This window comes from Phalacrocorax carbo, chromosome 15 (assembly GCF_963921805.1).
Source record: "Phalacrocorax carbo chromosome 15, bPhaCar2.1, whole genome shotgun sequence".
In the NCBI taxonomy this organism is placed as follows: domain Eukaryota; kingdom Metazoa; phylum Chordata; class Aves; order Suliformes; family Phalacrocoracidae; genus Phalacrocorax; species Phalacrocorax carbo.
The window spans coordinates 15,025,523-15,044,451 of NC_087527.1; the positions used below are offsets into that span (position 1 = coordinate 15,025,523).

Here is an 18,929-nt window from a genome sequence, read left to right on the forward strand (position 1 = left end):
GAGCAAAGGGGGAAGGGCGGTTTGCGCAGGAATGCGTTTGCCACGCGTGAGAAAGGCCAGGCCATCGTATTCGGGGGCTTTTGGAGGTGCAGAAATAGAGTGGTTTGCAAGTGCCTGGGCAGGAGGTGCTCTCAGCAGCCTCTCTGCTCTGTCGTGAACAATACTTCTAACCTTCTGGCCATGAAAAGCACCTTTAGAAAGCAATGAACCCATTGCTGGTTCTCTTGACGGTGACACTGAGATACTGTTACTGGAGTGGATAGCTTGTCTGCCCAGTTCAGCCTAATGGGGTGCTAACTCCGAGTCCCTCAGCTGTGGCTTTTTTTATTAGTCGCTATCACCCTGTGGATAAAGCTGTTCTAGGGGAGGAGACGTCTCCAGTGCAGGAGTACTGGGACGCGGGGGAGCCGAGGGAGAGGTTTGCTAGCTAGGCAGCGGGACTGACAGTAGCACCCCGTGCATTCTCGTTTGTGCGACGTACAAGCCGTTTGCTGTTAGAGCACCCTTAGTGTGTGCAAACGCCCGTCGCACGGGCCCAGCTGTGTTACTCTTCACACTTAGCGCAATACATAAGGTGCATGTAAGCTGCTGCAAGGGCATTAGTTTTTCCAGGGTTTACAGATGTATTTAATACTTTTTTCTCAAGGACCATCCAGACTTTTTTTTTATTGTGGTTGAACTGGATTGTAAAGCAGGAGGAGAAGCCACGCTGGAACATTCTTTGGTTTGCTTTTGAGGTCTAAGCCATGTTGTAACCTGATTCTGCGAACCTACAGTTTAAACCATTTTTACACGCAGCTGATGAGGTCTAAGGCAGATGAAGGGTTTTGTTAGGTGATGCCCACGCCGGCTGTGCCGTGCCGCCTGTGACCTGTGTTGGGGAGCTGTCTGGGTTCGCACACGAGCACACACGGCTACAGGAGTCTCAGCTTCTCCCCCATTTTCGTGGCACAGACCGACTCCTCTCCTGCTGCTGGATCAAATAACCCTAGCCGTGACTACAGTAACGTTGCTTGCATGGAAGAGGAATATTTGGAAAGTATGCACTTGTATTTTCAGTTGTCTTTAGTACATCGTAGCAGCCAAACCCCAAAAGGGAGCACAGCGCCACGAGCCACAGAAGCCTATTCCAGACCGTAGTTCAGGATCTGCTGGTGTAGCCAGTGGTTTCATAGGGCCTACAGTGGACGGTGTAACGGTAGATTTAACTCCGAGTATTCCATCTCCCGTGTGCTTTAGGAACTTAGAGCAGCTGCAGCTGCAATGCCCTCACCAGCGTGGAGATGGATGGGCAGGGCTGAGGGGAAGGCACCCTGCTCCGCCTGCCCGGGACATAAAATAAAGTTCCTGCAGCGGCTTGGTGTCAGTTTATTGCAGCTCGTTCACAACAAGTCACAGTTTATGTCAGCGAACCAGCATGGCCTCCTAAAGACCTAGCGCTATTTTGCACGTAACATGTTGCTCCAGCAAGGCTGCCATTTGAGAAGTTTCTAATATTTATGTTTGATATGAATGAAACTTTTTGTTTTGTCTAGACCGCAACGGAACTGGAGCTGACTCGTATCAGGAGTGCCTTGATAACAAGCAAGGTATGAGATCAAGTCTCTCCAACATGGGCACTTGGGACTGATTTAGCTTGATTTCTTGCAGCTGAATTGGTTGCTGTCTCTGTCTCTCTCACGCTGTCTCCCTTTTTTCTTTTCTTTTCTTTTTTTTTTCTTCTTTTTCCACTGTCTCCAAGCCAATTCAATGTTAACAGTTCCATGTCAGCTAACCTGTTAGCTCAGGTTCTCATCACACATCTGTGATACGGCTTCTCGTTGCTAGCACCCCAAGCCCCCTGTTATTAAGGGAGGAAGTGGGGAGGTTGTAAAACAACAGTAGCATGTGCGCTTGCTTGCAGTTATCTTCTTCCTTGAGGTTCAGTTGCACAGCCAAGCAGACACGTTAAAGTACAAGTTGGGTTAAGGGGAGGCACGTGCTAGGCTGGGTTACCTTCATGCCAGGCACCCTGTGATAATTTGTGTGCTGCCATGCTGACTCAGACTTGTCCAGCCGGCTGTCTTGTCTTCTCCCGTGGCAAAGTTGATAAGAGCTGGAAGAGTCTCCTGTGACTTACAAGGGGGCGATGATGGTGAGGGAGGAACCTGTTACCCTTTCACTGTAAGCGTGGAAAGACGAGTCGCATCAGTAGAAATGACAATTGTAAAAGTATCTCAGAAACAGGGCCCGAAGGCATGGTTATTGATTTTGTATTTAGAAAAAGGGTTGTTGTATTATGTTCTCTTCGGATGTCCTCTCTGAGAACCGCAATCACAAGTCCTACTCCATCGCTGTAGCCGTGTAGTGAGTGTTGAACCTTCTGGTAATCAGGGAGGACAAGCACCCTTTTGTCCAGAATTTCATTCATTATGAGCTACAGCAAAGAGATAAGAGGAAATGCTTATCTTAACCAGGTTATAGGCATCAATTACATGTCAGCTTCTTACCCTGCAGTTGACTCAGATGTGTGACAGTAGCTAAAATGATCACTTGCTGAAATTCTGACCCTTTTTGCATAGTTTTCTAAAGTAGTACCAAGAAACACAAAACAACCTGTCCCAGTTTTGGTGCTTGGTTGGGCTGAATTTTCCACTGGTGTCTTCGCTTTCAGTATCCATCAATCAGTGTTACATGTGCTTCAAGTCAAAGCTGCTGTGAAGTGCATTCCCCCTGCTGTTGGTGGGGTTGGGAGGGGGGTTTGGGGGGGTTGGGGGTTTTCTGTTTGTTTTGTTTCATTCCTCTCAAAAAAAAAAAAAATTATGCTTTCTCTCTGGTGACCTTTACGCTCATCATTTTTCACTATTTTTCTCTACTGATTGTAGTAAATACCTAATCATTGCTAAGCTTTTATTTCAGAAGTTACACTGGAAGACTACTGTGGAAGAACTGTAATCAATAATGGGTTTTTTTATTAGATTAAGTTTAAAAGTCTTCCAGACCAATGTAATTCAGGATGCTCCTTTGACAGATAGGTAGTTTGCTCTTAGGGAAAACACTTTTTTCCAGTAACGTTTTTCTAGTTGGCTGCGGGGATTTGTTCCATCTGACATTTTGTAGAAAGCAACTGAGTTTCAGGTTTAAAAAAAAAAAAAAAATCGAGTATTCTCATTCTGTGAAACCAATTGCAGGCCCTTTGATGTGCCAGTTACCCTGGCAGGTGGCATTACATGGCGTTATATCCATCGCTTTCATTTGTCTGTCAGTACCCTAGATTTTTCTTGTCGCGTGGTTTTAGGTGGGTTTCTTTGACTTTGTTGTTAACATGTGAACAAGCTGTATCATTATAAGCGCTCTCAGTCCAGCAAGAATTGGATCTGGTTTGGGTAATTTACCATGTCCATGCTACGTCATCACGTTTAAAGCAACAACCTTTAAGAACACAGAGGTTTAAAGGTAAAAGCGTACACAGTAACTTGTAGTCAATCCACATTACGTTTTGTGAGCGCGCAGTAAAGTTGAATCCACCATTTGCAACAATTTACAGAATATAAAATGTATAGCTGACAGCGGACCCATAATTCTGTTTGCTCTCTGTTATGTTCAAAACAAAACACCACCGATGGCTGAAAGTAGCAGTGGCTCTTTAAAAGTATTAAATCTTCAAGCCATGCGAAATGCAATTGCCATGGCTGCTTTTTATAACAGCATGCTTGTCTCCTAGAAATTATGCTATAATGAGGTTTGGTTTATATATTTTACCCCTCTCCTCATTAAAGTGCTATCGCTCGGACGAAGCGCTTTGTGTCTTGAAATACTGCGCGGTTAAAATGAAGGCAGGTTTATAAGGATTTAATGTAGTTGGGAGCCAAGGTTTTGCAGCTTTATGGCGAAGATGTTTTAACAAAGGGCTTTATGGTAAGGGTGTGCTGTATTTTAGTCAGGCAGTTGCTCAAGGGAAAACGTTCGGTGAGAGCACGTCACAGCAGCAAGGAGAGATTCAGAGGGAAACAGGCCTCTCGCATCCAGGCACCATCTTGGCTGATATTAAGTCTTAATTCTGTGCAGTTTCCAGCCCTGAATTTCTTCTGCCTCTTGGCACAAAGAAGGCAAAGCCTTGTGCCACGTCATGCAGCAACGCGAGCAGGTCATTTACGTTTCTCGTTTTAGTGCTCAAAGGCAGGGTGCAGGAGATGGCGCCCAGGGCGGCCACATTCACACCTTCTCAGGACGGAGCTTGTTTTTTCAGCCTTTTATCTCCAATATTCATTATTAAAACACCCTAAAAGCATGACTTCTGAGTGTTTGGGGTTTGGAAGCGAAGAGGGCAGCAGTTCAGAGCAGTTGCCTGTCCACTGCAGCAGAAGACGTGTCCTGGATCTGCCTGTTTCTCTGGGATACAGTTAATACCCCATGGTTTCCTGAGAGCCAAGGGATTCTGCCATGGAAAACAGGTATAAAATTACAACCAGACACAGTTGTTGCTGAAGCTCCTCAATAGGAACTTGCTGTTATTATAAATAAAACAATTCTGTTTTAAAGGTTAGACAATGAAAAGCACTTAGCTAGGGCCTTGGTGGCAGCCAGGAGACATAACCTCACATCCTTGAAATGGTGTGTGGAGAGATGGTCTTGGATACTGATGCCAAGTATTTCATGTTATCATTTGTAGTGCCTTCTTTTACCCATAAAAATTGTGTTTTACTTTGCGTCAGCAGACTTCTCTCCATCCCCATGCCCTCAGGTGGGCTGGTAATGGGTATTTTGCCCTGCTGGGCTCTGGCTTTCCAAGCAAAGCTACAGGTTCCTGCTGGAGGAACCCAGTATCTTTGACTTTTCCAGCTTTTCCTTTCTTGCAGAGTGTCGTGGCTCTGTGTTGCTTCCCCACAGATGAATTAGTCGGTGTTTTCCCACGATGAACATGTTTTCACCTTTCGGATGACACTATTGACTTTCTAGGACTCTTTATATTTCTTTCTGGTGTTTTACACCACCCCCTAAATTCCGTACTGCTTATTGATTTTGTTAGCTCACCTCTAGAGGGAGGACGAATGTAATTTGGAGCAACGTTTGGAAGCAAGGACAGAGGGTAGTTAGTCTTGAGAGCGATCAAAATTTGGCTGCAGTCGAGGCGATAGCAGCCATAACCATGGAGGTTACGGAGGACCGAGTGCTCCTGCCCTGGGTTTGTGCTGTGAGTGGATCTCCGGCGGGTTGCTGAGCAGTCATTGCAGGGCTAGGGCGTCCGTAGGGTCGGCCTTGATTTTTGAAATAGTGGCTCTAAACCGAAGACTTTTCATCCTGTTACCAGTCCCCTGGGCCACGCAGTCCCAGTGTGTGTCATCTCCTATTAGTTTTGATGCAACCAATGACCTTGTTTGTGTGAGCGCATTAAGCACAACATTAATGTCTAATTTGACTACTTTGAATTCAGGCAGGCTGTAATCAATCACCTGGACTCTCTTGACAGTGAACGTGGCTGGATGGGATAAGGAGAACAGATAAAATGAGTGCTTGGACCAAAACTGTAGGAAATGGGGAAACTATTTGTGAGCCTGTGTAGCTGCTGAAACCGTAGCTGTTGGTGGAAACGGGTTCTTCGCTGGAAAGCAAAGGCTGCAAAAGCAAGAAATTTGTGGTCTTTGTGGACCTTCAGCCTTCTTCCTGCCCGTTAAATACCGGCATGGTAAATGAGACCGCCAAGATACAGAGGCACCTTTTAGACGATGTTATTGGGCGAAGTTCTAACCTATTCTGGCTTTTGGATCCCTTTTGAACCCAAGCAAGATTAGTTTCAGGATGGCAAAGATGAATTACGAGGCGGATAACTAAAAATGGCAGATTGGCATGGCTGGGTTGAAAAGTGCGGTCAAAACATTTCTGTCACTGAAGATGTTATTTCCATTAAATATTTTGAGATTTAATACTGATTTCAGTGAAATTACCCTTGAAAACAGATTTCCTCCGAACCTTTATTTTTATATATTTGTTTTGGAACTGCTTTAGGAGGTGGAAAAATGAAACTTTTGCTTCAAACAGGTTTTATGTTTTGAAATTGGCTTTTTTTTTTCTTACGGTATGAACTGCTTTTAAAATATTATTTATTATTTGTATTCCAGTCATGCCTGTGTGCTCTTGTTATGGGCTAAACGTCATTTTGCTAACCGCATCGCAGACTGGGGGGGCGGATCAGTTTCTGCCTGAAAAAGCTTTGGTTTTGTATTTCTGACTGGGGCTGCACTGATTGCCAGGGCCTATTTAAAAAAAAAAAAAAAACCAAAACAAAACACAACCTTCTCATTTTACAATATGTTGGCTGCCTTTTTGTTTAAAGAATTATAAATACATCAGCAGATTTTTCCACAAAAACACATATGCTTTTCTTCCTGATGAGCATGATGACGCACTGAGAATCCTTGCGAGAGGCCTTGAATCTCCTCCGAGTAGAGGGTAGCGCTGAGGTTGAAATTGAAATTTTAAATAACTCTCTTCATTAAAAAAGGTGCTGGTGGGGCCTTGTTAGCAGAAGAATTGCCATTTTCTGACTAATTTTTTTTGCCAGCATGGGAACAAAGAAAGAAAGGAGGAGGCAGAATAAAAGCCTGTGTGAGTGTACGTACAGAGGCTGCAGCTCTCTAAACTGGTAATGGCATCTGGAAAGAGTCCAGGCTGTTGTAAATATGAACTTTTGTCAATATTCCCCAAGCTTCTTTGGACTCTAGGGTGGGCTTTATTAGCTGAAGGTCACACCATTGTGCTGTCTCCCTCTCCTGAGACCTCTGATACCTTCCTGAAAGGACAGCCCATTATCCCTGGGCTTAGAAGCCAGCTTTCTCTTCAGTGGCGCTGAAGCTGATAAGCTTAAGAGGCATATTTCATCCCCCCACTGCTGCTTTCAGGAGACAAACAGTGTTTATCGTTCCTGATTAATTCCAGTTGAACAAAAAAATAAAATAGGAGGCATGTGTGTGTGCACACGTGCGGGCACACACAGAGACACAGAGTTGACTTTTTTTTTAGGCTGGCCTTCTTGCGTAGCACCAACTCATCGCGCCGGCCGCAGCGAGCGCCGGCTGCCCCTGTGTTTTTTTCTAGGTGGTGTGTCCAAAGATTGATTTAGTAACGCGAGAGGATCCTGGGCTGCGATCAGCGTGAAGAGAAAGGGGTGGAAAGGGGGACGGGGTAGCAGCAGCCTGAGCATCGAGGTTGGAATTGATTTGTGGCAATTAAGCATTAAGGTCTGCGAGAGCAGGACCACCCGCTGGGAGAGTGGCTTTCCATCACCTGCGGAAGATGAATGGCCCGAGGAGAGAGAAGGGCAGGGATTTCGTACTCGGCTACCTGAAAAGAATCATAAAAACACTCTGTATCTCGCTTCTGTATCTTGCAGCCCTGTTCATCACAGCTAAATCCCTTCGCTGGGAATTGTATGCAGCCGTTGGAAGACCTAAGCGCTAGTTGCTTCTGCTGCTTTGGTTTCTCCATTTCTCTCTTTGGGTCTGGCTTGAAATTTGTGAGGAGGTGTCTTGCTGATTTTCTTGTCACTACTGTTTCAGTAGAAACATCTTCCTTGCGTGGCTCCCAGTTTCTTAGGGTTACTTTTTTACCTTGTACTGAGATTGAGAGTATAGAAAGCAATGACTAACGTATCGTCCCTCTTAACGCTCCTGCAGCTCTGTTAAATGCCGGGTAGCGTTCCCCAGCAGCTGGGGCGTCCCGGGCAGGAGACCTGTGCTCTTCTCCGGTGCCGCTATGCTGTGCGGGACACCTCGCCTGCCTGTGTCTGAGGATTTCGAGTGGAAAAACGAGAATATTGGCCCTGTACACAGACCTGTTTGTTTGGACGGCCGTGTAGCTGCAGCCCGAGTTAGGCCTTTTGCAAAGGGCTCGGTATTTCCTTCGGTTTTGTTGTGTTGTACTTGCCAAGGTTGAGGAGTGAAAGAAGAGATCGCCTGTGGCTGAAAGGATCCTGTTGATATCTGGACCAGAGGAGATGTTATTTCACTCCGTAAAACTCTTAAACTTTTCAGTGTTTTTTTAAAAAAAGTCAAAATATTAGAGAGTTGGGGTGTGTGAACCGCTTTCTCTCACTTTGCTTTTTGTTGCTATTGAACAAATGGGCCCCGACAGCAGGTAAGGGGCTCCACCGCTCTGCCCCCGCCTCGGTTGCGGGGCTGCTGCTTGTGCAGAGGTGCATCAAATCCTGCACCGGACAAAAGCAAATCGGCTATTTAACGTACCTTGCATCAAATCTTTGTTTCTCTTGCCACGTGGGCCATGTTTAAACCATATTCTTGGTGCTCAGGTTACAGCTAACTTCATTTCCATTGCCAGAACAGAGAGAGAACAATATGAAAAATAATTTGACAGAACTGTGTTTACTTCTTGCCAGTGTGGACCACATTTAAAGACGGATTTTGCTATTATGGCTTCAGCGCTATTGTAAACAGCGTCTGATGGGAAAGGCTATAAAATAATAGGGCTATTGGTCATCTTCAGGGGGAAAAGGCATTTCCATAACCCATTTCAAACTGGAATAGATCCGAAGCTCCGGCTGACCAACCACAACTGACATTTCCGTTTTAAACATTATATAGTAGCATGAAATGGGAGTGGTGGGCCTCTAATATTTTTTTCAAAGGCAAACTGCACAAACCTGTGTGAATCGGGAGCACTTTTGTTTTGTGGATTGGGCTAAACTTGTCATTCTTCACATAAAATAGAGTGCAGTTAAGTTTTAGATGAGAACCTCCTTAAACACGCCGCACGCTCCTTTTTAAGGGCAAAGTAGATTTGCGGGAGAGAAGTACTTTGAAATCTTAGCGAAAGGGTCTGAGCTGTGTATGTGGCTCTTTCTCCAGGTCAGTTAACGTGGTGGAAAGCTTTTTATTAGTCCTGTGGCACACCATAGACACTGTGCGGCAGGGCACGTACTTGCTCAGACCCCGAGTTTGGTGATAAGTGAAATGTTAATGCGTGCTTGGCAGAGCAAGCTCTTAATTTCCCTTAAAACGGAGGGGGCAGAAATTACCTCATTGGACACGATGCCTTTGGGCTACTGCCCACCGTTAGGTATGTCCTAGACAAGATTTATTTACTTGGTGTGGATGGATTATTTCCCATTCCCTCCCTGAATCTGGTCTGTGGTAGCTGTTAGCAAGAGAGCTTTCCACCTCCTGTATCGCAGGAAGCATTTTAGCTCTTGTTGAAATATGAAGCTCCCTTCCTTTATTAAAATTAAGAACCACTTTCTCACATGGCAAAGTGATAATAAAGACTGAAATTGGATCTATAACTTCATGAAAAGAAAGAGAATTTTTTTTAAGACAAATCATGCATGGTAATACCTCCATTGTTCTCTCGCTGTGTTCTTTGTATTGCTTAACTCCCTGCGAACAAAGAAGCCATAACTGGAATTGTAAAAATAATCCAGGCATTTAAGTCAAAACTCAAAAGGCCCTTGGGAATCTCATGCAAAGGTGTGCCCTTGAAATGGTGGTTTATGAATTGTCTGAACAGGTTTGAACATCCTGGCCCTAGGAAAATCTATGGGAATTTTGCCGCTGACTGCGGTGGGGTCAGGATTTCACACTTGGCGCTTTGTATGTCCTGCCGGGCATTGAGCAGAGCCGTCTTTCAGTCTTTGAGAAAGTCTGACTCCCTCCTCGCAAGCAGGCAGGAGATTTTCTAGTTGGTTGCACTTGTGAATTCCAGTTAAGGGAATTGCTTTTGGTCCCCCCATCTTTGTCACTTACTTAAACAAACATGCAAATGGAAAACATGCACTTGCTCGAGCTTCAGCAGCCAGTGCCTCCTGAAGATCTCCTGTTACTGATCCAGAACTTAATCTGGTTGGGAAAGTGGTTTTAAGCTAAGGTTCAACCCTGCTTAAATCAAGCTATTTGGGCAGAGAGACAGGAAATTTTATTCCCAGTTGCCCTTCAGATGTTTGAACCCAGCTAGTTTGAAGCACGAAGGTTTGTTCTCTGCGCTTGAACACAGATCGGTGCAGAGGTTGCGTTGTAAATTGAAACAATGAGTACTTCTTCACCGGTTTGCTGCAAAATAATGTGGTTTTTAAAGTACAGGTCTATCCAGGGTCAAAGTCACTGGGAAAGGAAGGTACTTAAATGAACAGGGAGGGAATTAGCCCAAAGCTGGCGTGCAGATCTAGCTAACCGAGGCCCTTCAAAACCCACTTGGGCGTAGAAGTCAGCCCTGTTTGAGCAGGAGGTTGAGCCAGACGGCCTCTCGAGTCCCACTGCTGAAGTGACTCCCTGGTTCTCTGGTTAGATGTCTCATGCCTGCCAGGGCAGTTAAGCAAACCACTGACCCTGATCATTGTAAACATGGGCATCATCTTTGTCTGTCATGTCACAGTCCAGGGAGAGGAGAGTCACCGGAGTTGTAGCAAATTCCCCTTTGTCCTCAGTCTTCCAAATTCGTGGTGCGGCGGCCAATGACATCATCTGCTGTTCAAGAGCTGCTGTTGATGGAGTAGGCTCTGTATAAATGAAAACCAAAACCCAAAGAAACCATAATCCCAAAAAACATGATCCAGGGCTCCAAGAATATTCGAACACTTAAGTTACCTAATCGTAGTTCTCCATCGAGGGAAAAAGTTCAGGAAAAAATTATTAGAAAAAAACCTTCTAAGCTTTCAGCAACAATATCCCACAGACTATTGTCAATCCAGCGTAATCCCACGAAGCTCAGCAAACTGATTTCTAGTGAAATTGTTTGTAATTAATACTAGTAGAACTTATATGAAACAAACGGGCTGTGTGCTGCTCATGTTACTCTCGGTAGCTGGAAGGGGCAGTTGGAAAGCTACATCCTCTGTACAAAACAAAAGTCTGTTTAGGCTTCTCTGCCACTCAGGGGATCACAGAAATGTTGCAGTGGCTGAAAGACTGGCTTCAACTTTTCCGTGTGTAGCTGTAATGGAATGTGCAAAAACTCAGCAATTCCTTGAAGGTGCCTGGAGGGACCCGACCGTGGTGTCAGCGGGAACATGTGTTGAAAGCTGCTCAGGAGAGGGGTGTTTCTTAGAAAAGTTTGCAAAAAGTAACAATCGCAACGCGGCATGGACGATTCGAAAATGTTAGAAGTAAATGGTTGCTTTTTCCCAACCTTGTCTTGCCCAGACACAGCTAGCAGACACTTAACAAAAAAAAGCCTCTTCAACTGTAGCTGTGTCTTGAGGGCTCTCCTTAATGAGCTGTCTCCTTCTGTCCAGTATGGAGAGAAAAACAAAAGAGTTAGAGACCTTCCGTTGTCCCCATGTGATTTTAATCTGATTCACTCATTCCTAATCATCTTGAGGGCTTATAAAACCAAAACCTGTTAAACCTTGGCTCTTACTTCTTTTCTTTCTCTCCCAAACATCATCATTTGTTCTTTTACCATGTTGCATTTCTTTACCCATGAATCAGCTGCCTTTTAATTTTTTTTCCTGTATAACAGAAGTCTGGCGGGAAGGGAGGGGGTGACGGGAGTGCTGCTTTCTTTGATTCGTTTGACACACAAGTGTTCCTTGGCCTTTCATACCGAGGAGTGGATGCAGCTCTTGAACAAATTGGACCTACTTGTTTGCTGGCCTAGGCCATCTAGTTATCCTGCCAGCTGTGTTTTGATCTTGGAGGGCCGTTTGAAGATTAAATTGAGACATCTTTTGTTACTATTAAGTGCAGTAATTAAATCAGCTCAGTGTTATTTAAGTGTGGAAAACGTCGCTTCGCTGGCCCATGGGTGCCTGAAGTTGCCATTAGACAGCTGTGTTGCTTCCAGTACTAATGATGAAAGAGGTAGGAGAAAAGAGCCAAGTGCTCTCTAAATAATTTTCAACTCTTTCTGGGTTATGCCAGATCCCCTCCCCACCTTTTTGTCTGACCTTCCCCCCCTCCCCTTCTCAATTCACAAAGAAGGAGGTTTTTGAGAGGGAACTCAAGCTTCTGTGGGTGGAGAGCTGGAAGCGGGTGCCCTGTCCTGAGCAGGGGGCTGCTGTGCAACGGCATGGGTGAAACGTCGGCCGAGTTCCCCGGACCGGCAGCTGCTGCTCCGCCTCGAAGTTTGCAAGTTGCTGGCTCTGTGAGCGACAAAGGAGGCCGAGCTAGCAGGATGGATGCAATAAATTAGCAAAGTTGGCTGCTTCCCCCCCTGCCCTCCTCTGTAGGGGGGTGTCTGCCAGTCAACTCGAGTACGTTTGCTCCCATGAGGGTCATTGTAATACAATTTGCTGGTGAAGACTGGCCTGGCTGTGAAGTGGTGGCACCTGGGAGACGTGAACTCTGGCTTAGGCCAGGGCTGGTATCATTCAGAGGTCACTTGGGGTTTAACAGGGTGAGAGCCAGTTGCCCTTACCCGGCCGCCTTTGCCTTCTGCTTGCCAAGCAGATTGCTTCGAGAGAAGTAGCTGCGGGTGATGATTGGCAGCAGGGAGCGGGGCAGAGAGAAAGCGAGATCCTCGGTGGGAGAAGCAGTTCTTCGGAGGTCGCGTATGTTTTAATGCCGGGTTAAGTTGCGCAGCAGTATTGGTTCGTTGCTGCTGGCGGCACTGATCACTTGAACATTGCCTTGCTCTTTCCCATCACGCCCTTGAGGAACGCTGCCTTGCCTCCTGCACGCGGCTGAACGTGCAACTGGCTGCTCTTGTGGTTCCCACAATGAAGTTCAGCGACCCTCACCTCTTGGTTAGGGGAGCCGCAGGCAGGATCGCCCACCGCCCGTTTCGGCCGCCGTGCTGCCCGCCGGCGCGGAGCGGTGCGCTCCCTCCCCAGGCCCGCGCTCCAGCCTTGCTGCTGAGCCGTCTCGTCAGTCCGTCCTCCCGGATGCACCCGACACTCCGGCTTCCATCTCCAGTAATTGCCCGGCAACGTCTATTTGCATTGCTTTGTACGCCTCTGTTTTGTGGAGGGGGAAGTGTATTTGCACTTTGCGAGTGTTTTTGAGCTGTGGCAAGGGCAGAAGTATGGCAGATGGGTGGGGATGAGAGAATCAGGAGCGTGATGAATCTGTTTTTCTTACCTTGTTTAAAATTGCCTGTTAAAATTCAGCAGCCGCACCTCCGATCAGCCTAATGGTGTCTGCCATGTTGCAAATACACAGTCATTAGTTGGTCCAATTCATGCATGCTGAGGTAGGAGGGTGATGTGAATGCAAAGGAGGTGGAGAGAATAGGAGTTGGGGGTTGGGGGGGCAGAGGAAGGAGGGGGAGAAGCTTGGTAATACAGTGACAATGAAACATACGGTAGTCACACTGGAAAACTTTCTCCTTCATTAGCAGGGATCTGTTGAGTTTCTGCTCACATTAGGGTAATTAACACAAGTACAGATTGTTGAACATCTGTGCAGTTTAACTATATGGCCGGTTCCCAGGCTTTAAACAGGGCTGTGAGGAGCCAAATGCAAAGCAGTACGAAAAGCCCACACACTATTCATTTTACTGAAATTAGCATTTCTGGATGAAAGCTGATGTTGCACGTCGGCTATAAATTTTCTCTGGTCTGTTGCCAGGTTGGCTAATGATCTGAGGTTAGCGTTTGTTAATAATTTTTTAAAATTTGTTACTTTTAATATTCTGGAGGGGGACTTTCTATCTTGCTCTTCTTAAGAGGCAGAGCAAAAAGCAAGCAAACAAAGCCTACGGGTGTATTATATCTAATGTGCTTCTAATCCTTCTCCAGTGGAAACCCAGGAAGGACCTGCTGGTTCAGCCTCCATCAGGGGCTGTTGGCTTCATGGAACCACCAATGCTTTTGAACGTTTCTGACCAAACTGCGGTTTTAATCTGCTCGCCTTGTAAAATGCCTGGGCGGCTCCGCTTCCGATGTGTGTTTAGATACAAGCCATGTAAATAAAATGCAGGGTTTCGTCTGCAGGATGGTGGTTCCAGAGGTGCTGCTTCTCCGCCCATCACCATCCCATCACTCTGCGTGTGTGCGTAGGGTTACCAGTATAAAGGTATAGCAGTACTGACGGGGAGCCTTCGGCGTTGGTTATCCCAGAGGACTGCTGTTTGCTGTGGTGTCCTGAAGCTCCCTCCTTGCTCATTTTCACCTGTCAGCTGAGAGCATCTGGGCCACGAGGCTCAACAGACTCTTGAGCGTAATGGGGAGCAGCAGCGCGTTCTCCGCAGAGGGCCCTTCGCGCCACAATTACCTCTTAAGCCTTGGTCCATCAGAGCCAATGCTTGTTGGCCTTCAGGCTGTGTAGCAAGACCACTTAATACTTCAGGGTTTTTCATTCTTTTTCCCTGTGTGGAAAAAACAGGCCAACTTTTCCTTTAATGGATGATTTGTGAAGCCTTCCTCACGTGGGTTTCCTGACCCTGGTAATTCATGGTCGTGTTTTTGATTGCCGATTTTAAGCATCTTTTCACTTGCACCTAGAAATTTTCACTGGGAAGTTCAGGCCGATGGTTTCGACACATGACCATCCACAATTTACTCTTCTTGATGCGATTCCCCTTGTGACCTTTTTTCTAACCGTCTTTTGGCCTTTTGCAGCATTCCCGGTTGTGTATTGGCCTGGGTGTTCTGGCTGTGCCTGTACTTAAGCCTAAGAGCAATATAACTGCGTACCCGAATACACAAACACACCTGGCTTTGAATACAATAAAATTAAACAACTTTGTACCGTGCTAGCAACTTTTTGTGAAGGTGGCTGTGCTTTTGAACCAAAGTGCCACGGGTGTGCCGGGAACCATAAAACCTTATAATTCAAAAGTGCAGTGCGCAGAGATCCTGTACCATGAAAACATTGGCATTTTTTATTAGTCATGTTCTCTCTTTCAGATACAGGTTTTAACATATGCTGAAATAGAAATTAAAACAAACAAGCAAACAAAAAGCCACAAAAAAAAAAAACCCAACCAGATTTTTTCTGTAGCCCTTATAGATGGGACAACAATTAGTGCACCGTGTGTGTCAGGGAATTCTATTTTCATGTAGAAGACATTCATGTCTGAAGATAAAAAGCCTTCCAACATGCATAAAAATAATAATCCTCATTAGCGCTATTTTGTCCCTGCTGTTTTCACTAAGCAAAAAGATTTTGTTCGTGGTGGGTTTTTTAATGTAGTTCCAGTGGGCTGATGTGAACAGAGCTGACCTTTGAAACCCTGCTTAAATTTTAAAAGGTTTGTATATTTTTTTGTTTGTTTAATTGGGAAGGAAGGGACTTGGTGGCCTGGAGGAAGTGTAATTCTTGCCAAGAGGGCAGCGATTTGGTCCTTCGGTTCGCCTTCAGCTCCCGCTCTGTAGCAGCTTACCCTCCAGCCCAGAATTCAGCTTGGCATCGCTTGCAGTTGTCGGTGAAGTGGTTGCCGACGTACCCACCATCTCCTCCACGGTCCGCTGACAAACACCAGGGCTTGCAGAGCTTCATATTCTTTGTGAGCAAAAAACCTTCTACCAAAATGCGGCTTCAAATTCAGTCCCGCAAATGCCTGGGCTGCAGGAGCACTGTCACCCGCACGCCTGCAGGGCATCGGGCTCGATGGCCTGTCGTTGCAGGATCGCGTTCTAGGGTGAAGGTGTACCCACAAGACAGACTTGGTGAATCATATAAAGCTGTGCAACTTTAAATACATGGTTTATTTTTGAAGCATTAATTTAGTTAATCTGGTCAAAAGGGAAATTCAGGCTGGCCTAGTTACTCTTGTCGCAGTTTTGCAGGTAATTATTTGCATGCGTGCACACGAGCGCGCACCAGCTTAGTTAGGGAGATGTCATGGTTTTAGCTGGGGCAGAGTTAATTTTCTTCACTGCAGCTGGCGCAGTGCTGTGCTTTGGACGTAGTATGAAAACAGTGTTGATAACACACCGATGGTTTGGTAGTTGCTGGGCAGTGCTTGTACTAGTCAAGGGCTTTCCCAGCTCCCCAGGCTCTGCGGGGGGCACAAGAAGCTGGGAGGGGAGGGGGCTCAGCTAAGAGCGGATTCAAACTGGCCAAAGGGATATTCCATATCATGTAACGTCATGACCAGTAGGTTAACTGGGAGGGGCTGGCAGGGGAGGCAGGCAGCGGTGGCGGCTTGGGAACAGGAGCATCGGTCGGCGGGTGGTGAGCAGCTGTGTCGTTTGTGTTTCTGGTTTTTTTTTCTTTTCCATTTTATTATTGCTGTTATCATAATCATTATTATTATTGTTTTTATTGTAATTATTAAACTGTGCTTATCTCAACCCACAAATTATTTTGCTCTTCCGATTCTCTCCCCCGTCCCACAGGGGTGAGGGGAGTGAGCGAGCGGCTGCGGGGTGTTTAGTTGCCGACTGAGGCTGAACCATGACAGGAGAGAAAACTTGTTTGAGTGAAATGTTCATGTACATTTGATTTCTTACCCTCCCCATAAAGGACGTGAGAAGGTGACACGTGGTGTGGTAACAGCGAGGGACGCGTATAGCTCAGAGAGCATCTGTTACAAGAGGACAGAGGGCATTTGCCCTTTTGGAGAAGGGTATGCGGTGAACGAAGCATTGAGATGTCCTCTGCGGTATTCGTGCCAGAAGGGTCCTGACCTTTGGTTAAGAAATATTTGTTTAAGCCTAAATGGAAAAAAAAAAAAATTCAAAAGTAAGGCATTTTACCTGGTTTTATACAGTCGTATCTTAAACCAGTGAATTGGCCCATGTAGACAAGTCTGAGGACAGACCAAAAGAGTGGAAGAAGGAGGGAGAAATGTTGGAAGAGGCTGGATTTCAGGGGGAATGAGGTGAGAGAGGGAGTTCCTTAGGGACACTTCCCTCGTCTCGAGCATGGGTTATGGTATTCCAGAAGCTGTAGAACTGAAGAATGCAACATAAGGTTGGGGTGGGGGGTTTTGACGTTTCATGTCAAGAGGATTGGTCCAGCAGTTTAAGTATTTGATGTATGTAAACGCAAGTATCAAAATATTCTCCTGCGTTGTTTGTTCTCTGTGCTGATGGCAAGAGGGTGGAAGAGGGCCATGCTTACAGGTTTTCGAGACACGGCAGCGCTGCCTAGTTCAGGAAAGCGCAACGTGAGAAATCATTTAAATTAATTGCAGTGTTACGGTATTAAACAGTTTGATTTATTTTTTTTTCCCCTGGACTTGATGATAGTCAGTGTTACTTTGAGTATTGGCAAGAGTTGTGTCACTTCAGTTGATGAGGATGTTCAGTCTTACCAAGGTTAACATCTGTGCTCCCTAGATTTGTACCCCATGTATCTGCTTGGATTTTATTTGGTCTCATTCTAGGAAAACCCAACTCTACACAAGAGAGTTAGGCTCAGGAAGAAAAATAGTATTCCTGTTAAAGCAAACAGACAAACCTGGATTATTTTCACTAACTACTAGGCAGAAACCAAGTCACCTATTTGCATGTGTGGAACTGACCATTAAATTAAAGGGCTGCTGTATCTGCAGACACACTGGCAAAATGAAACAAAATTTTCCTTTATTAATAGCCCTGCTCCAACTCAGCCCTACTTCTTAAGAGTATTTCCTGTAGTCAGGACTTAAAATGCCTGTTCTGTTCCTTAGAGCATCCAGAGAAGTGGCTTCAGAACTCTGTAAGAGAGCAAATCTGCAGCTGGTGAAACAGAGCCGTCAGCCTTCAGTTACATGGCTGTATCTGAGACCGCAAATACTAATTTTGCTAGCAGTGAGACTGCTTGTAATGATTTTTCTAGCAGATTTTTCCAGCAGGCACGCTGTGTATCCCTCCCGGGCTGGGAGGCTGTAGGGCACGCGCTGAGAAACTTGAGGACATCATTTTGAAGGACTCCCGAAGCTTCCTTGGAGGCTTCATTTCATTCATCACTAAGTTCTGCGAAGCAGCAAGTTCTCTTGGTCTCCTACATCATCACTTTGAACGGGTAGTTGCATTTCTTTAAATACCTTAAAATAAGCTCAGGGGACTTGAGGCTGTTGCTTTAGCTGGGCTGTGTATCCTCAGGCACCTCTCAGACCTTTATCAGCCCCCAAACTGAGTGCGTCTTGCTAACCTTGCAGTTGCGTGGTTGGAATTATCTCCATTGTGTAGATGGGAACACTGAGGCAGGTTTGAAATTACTTTCCACAGGCCTCCTAATGCTGACAATAGACCACACGGTCCCTTAGCCTCTTTCCGTGCCAAAACCATTCTCTTGTGTCTGCGTATGGAAAAAACCAGAGTAGAGCGGGCAGAGAGTGGTGTTTGTGGTGATAACAATGTGCGTTCAGCCCCAAAAGGCCATCGGACAGTGATGGATATATTGCTGTGAAATTAAAATCGCCGGGAGATGCACAGAAGGAGGGGCTAAAATGGTCGTTGTCATGCACGTAGGTGGACACGGGAGCATGAGATGAAGCCGGTGGCATTAGCAGGGTCCGTCAGCCCCTGCGCCAGGCAGCCCATTTGCATTCTTCTGTCAGGGAGTTGGAAGCTGCCACGGAGCAGTTTATACTCCAGCCTGCTCTGGCCTTGAATTATGCATGACCAATTTATCATGCCCCCAGCTGAAAAACTAATTGTGTCCCTGGGATATATTTACTAGAAATTGTAGTTTGCTGTGCTGGGGTCCCCAGAGTGTCCAGCAGAGCAAATGACTGGGAAGTCGGAGCGTGTTCAGAACAGGACTCCTGGCTCCGATGGAGCCACCGTGCCGTTGATAGATCTTTTTCATTGCAATTGCCTTTCTGTGGGTTCCCCCCCTCCTTCCTATTTTTCTTATGCTGCCTTACACTTAATCAGGCTGCAGGAGTCCTTCCAGTAGCCTTCAGTATTAAAAAGCACACCGATGTGCCTGAAAAAAGGGCAGTTTATTCAGGAAATGCCAACCAGGTTGGGGGGAAGGGGGCTGGTTTATTCTGTGTGTGGTTTTTCCTTTTTCTTATAAGCACAGTGTGGCTTCATGTAATGTCTCCAATTACCATGGATGTCCCCTCCCTTTCCAGGTCTAGAGTGATGAGATTCCCTAATTACTGTCATTTGAATGAGAGGTTGG

At 46.0% G+C, this 18,929-nt stretch overlaps 1 protein-coding gene across 21 annotated transcripts in view; it reads left to right on the forward strand.

The window, feature by feature from the left end:
- FBRSL1 (fibrosin like 1) overlaps window positions 1–18,929 on the forward strand; it is a 555,176-nt gene that overhangs the window by 451,145 nt on the left and 85,102 nt on the right. For 17 of the 21 annotated variants that reach the window (XM_064466507.1, XM_064466515.1, XM_064466498.1 and 14 more), the window contains one exon: window positions 1,536–1,589. The exons of the other annotated variants lie outside the window; for them this stretch is intronic. In XM_064466507.1, coding sequence (XP_064322577.1) covers window positions 1,536–1,589 — 54 coding nt within the window. The remainder of the gene's footprint in view (window positions 1–1,535; window positions 1,590–18,929) is intronic. 21 annotated transcript variants of the gene reach the window in all.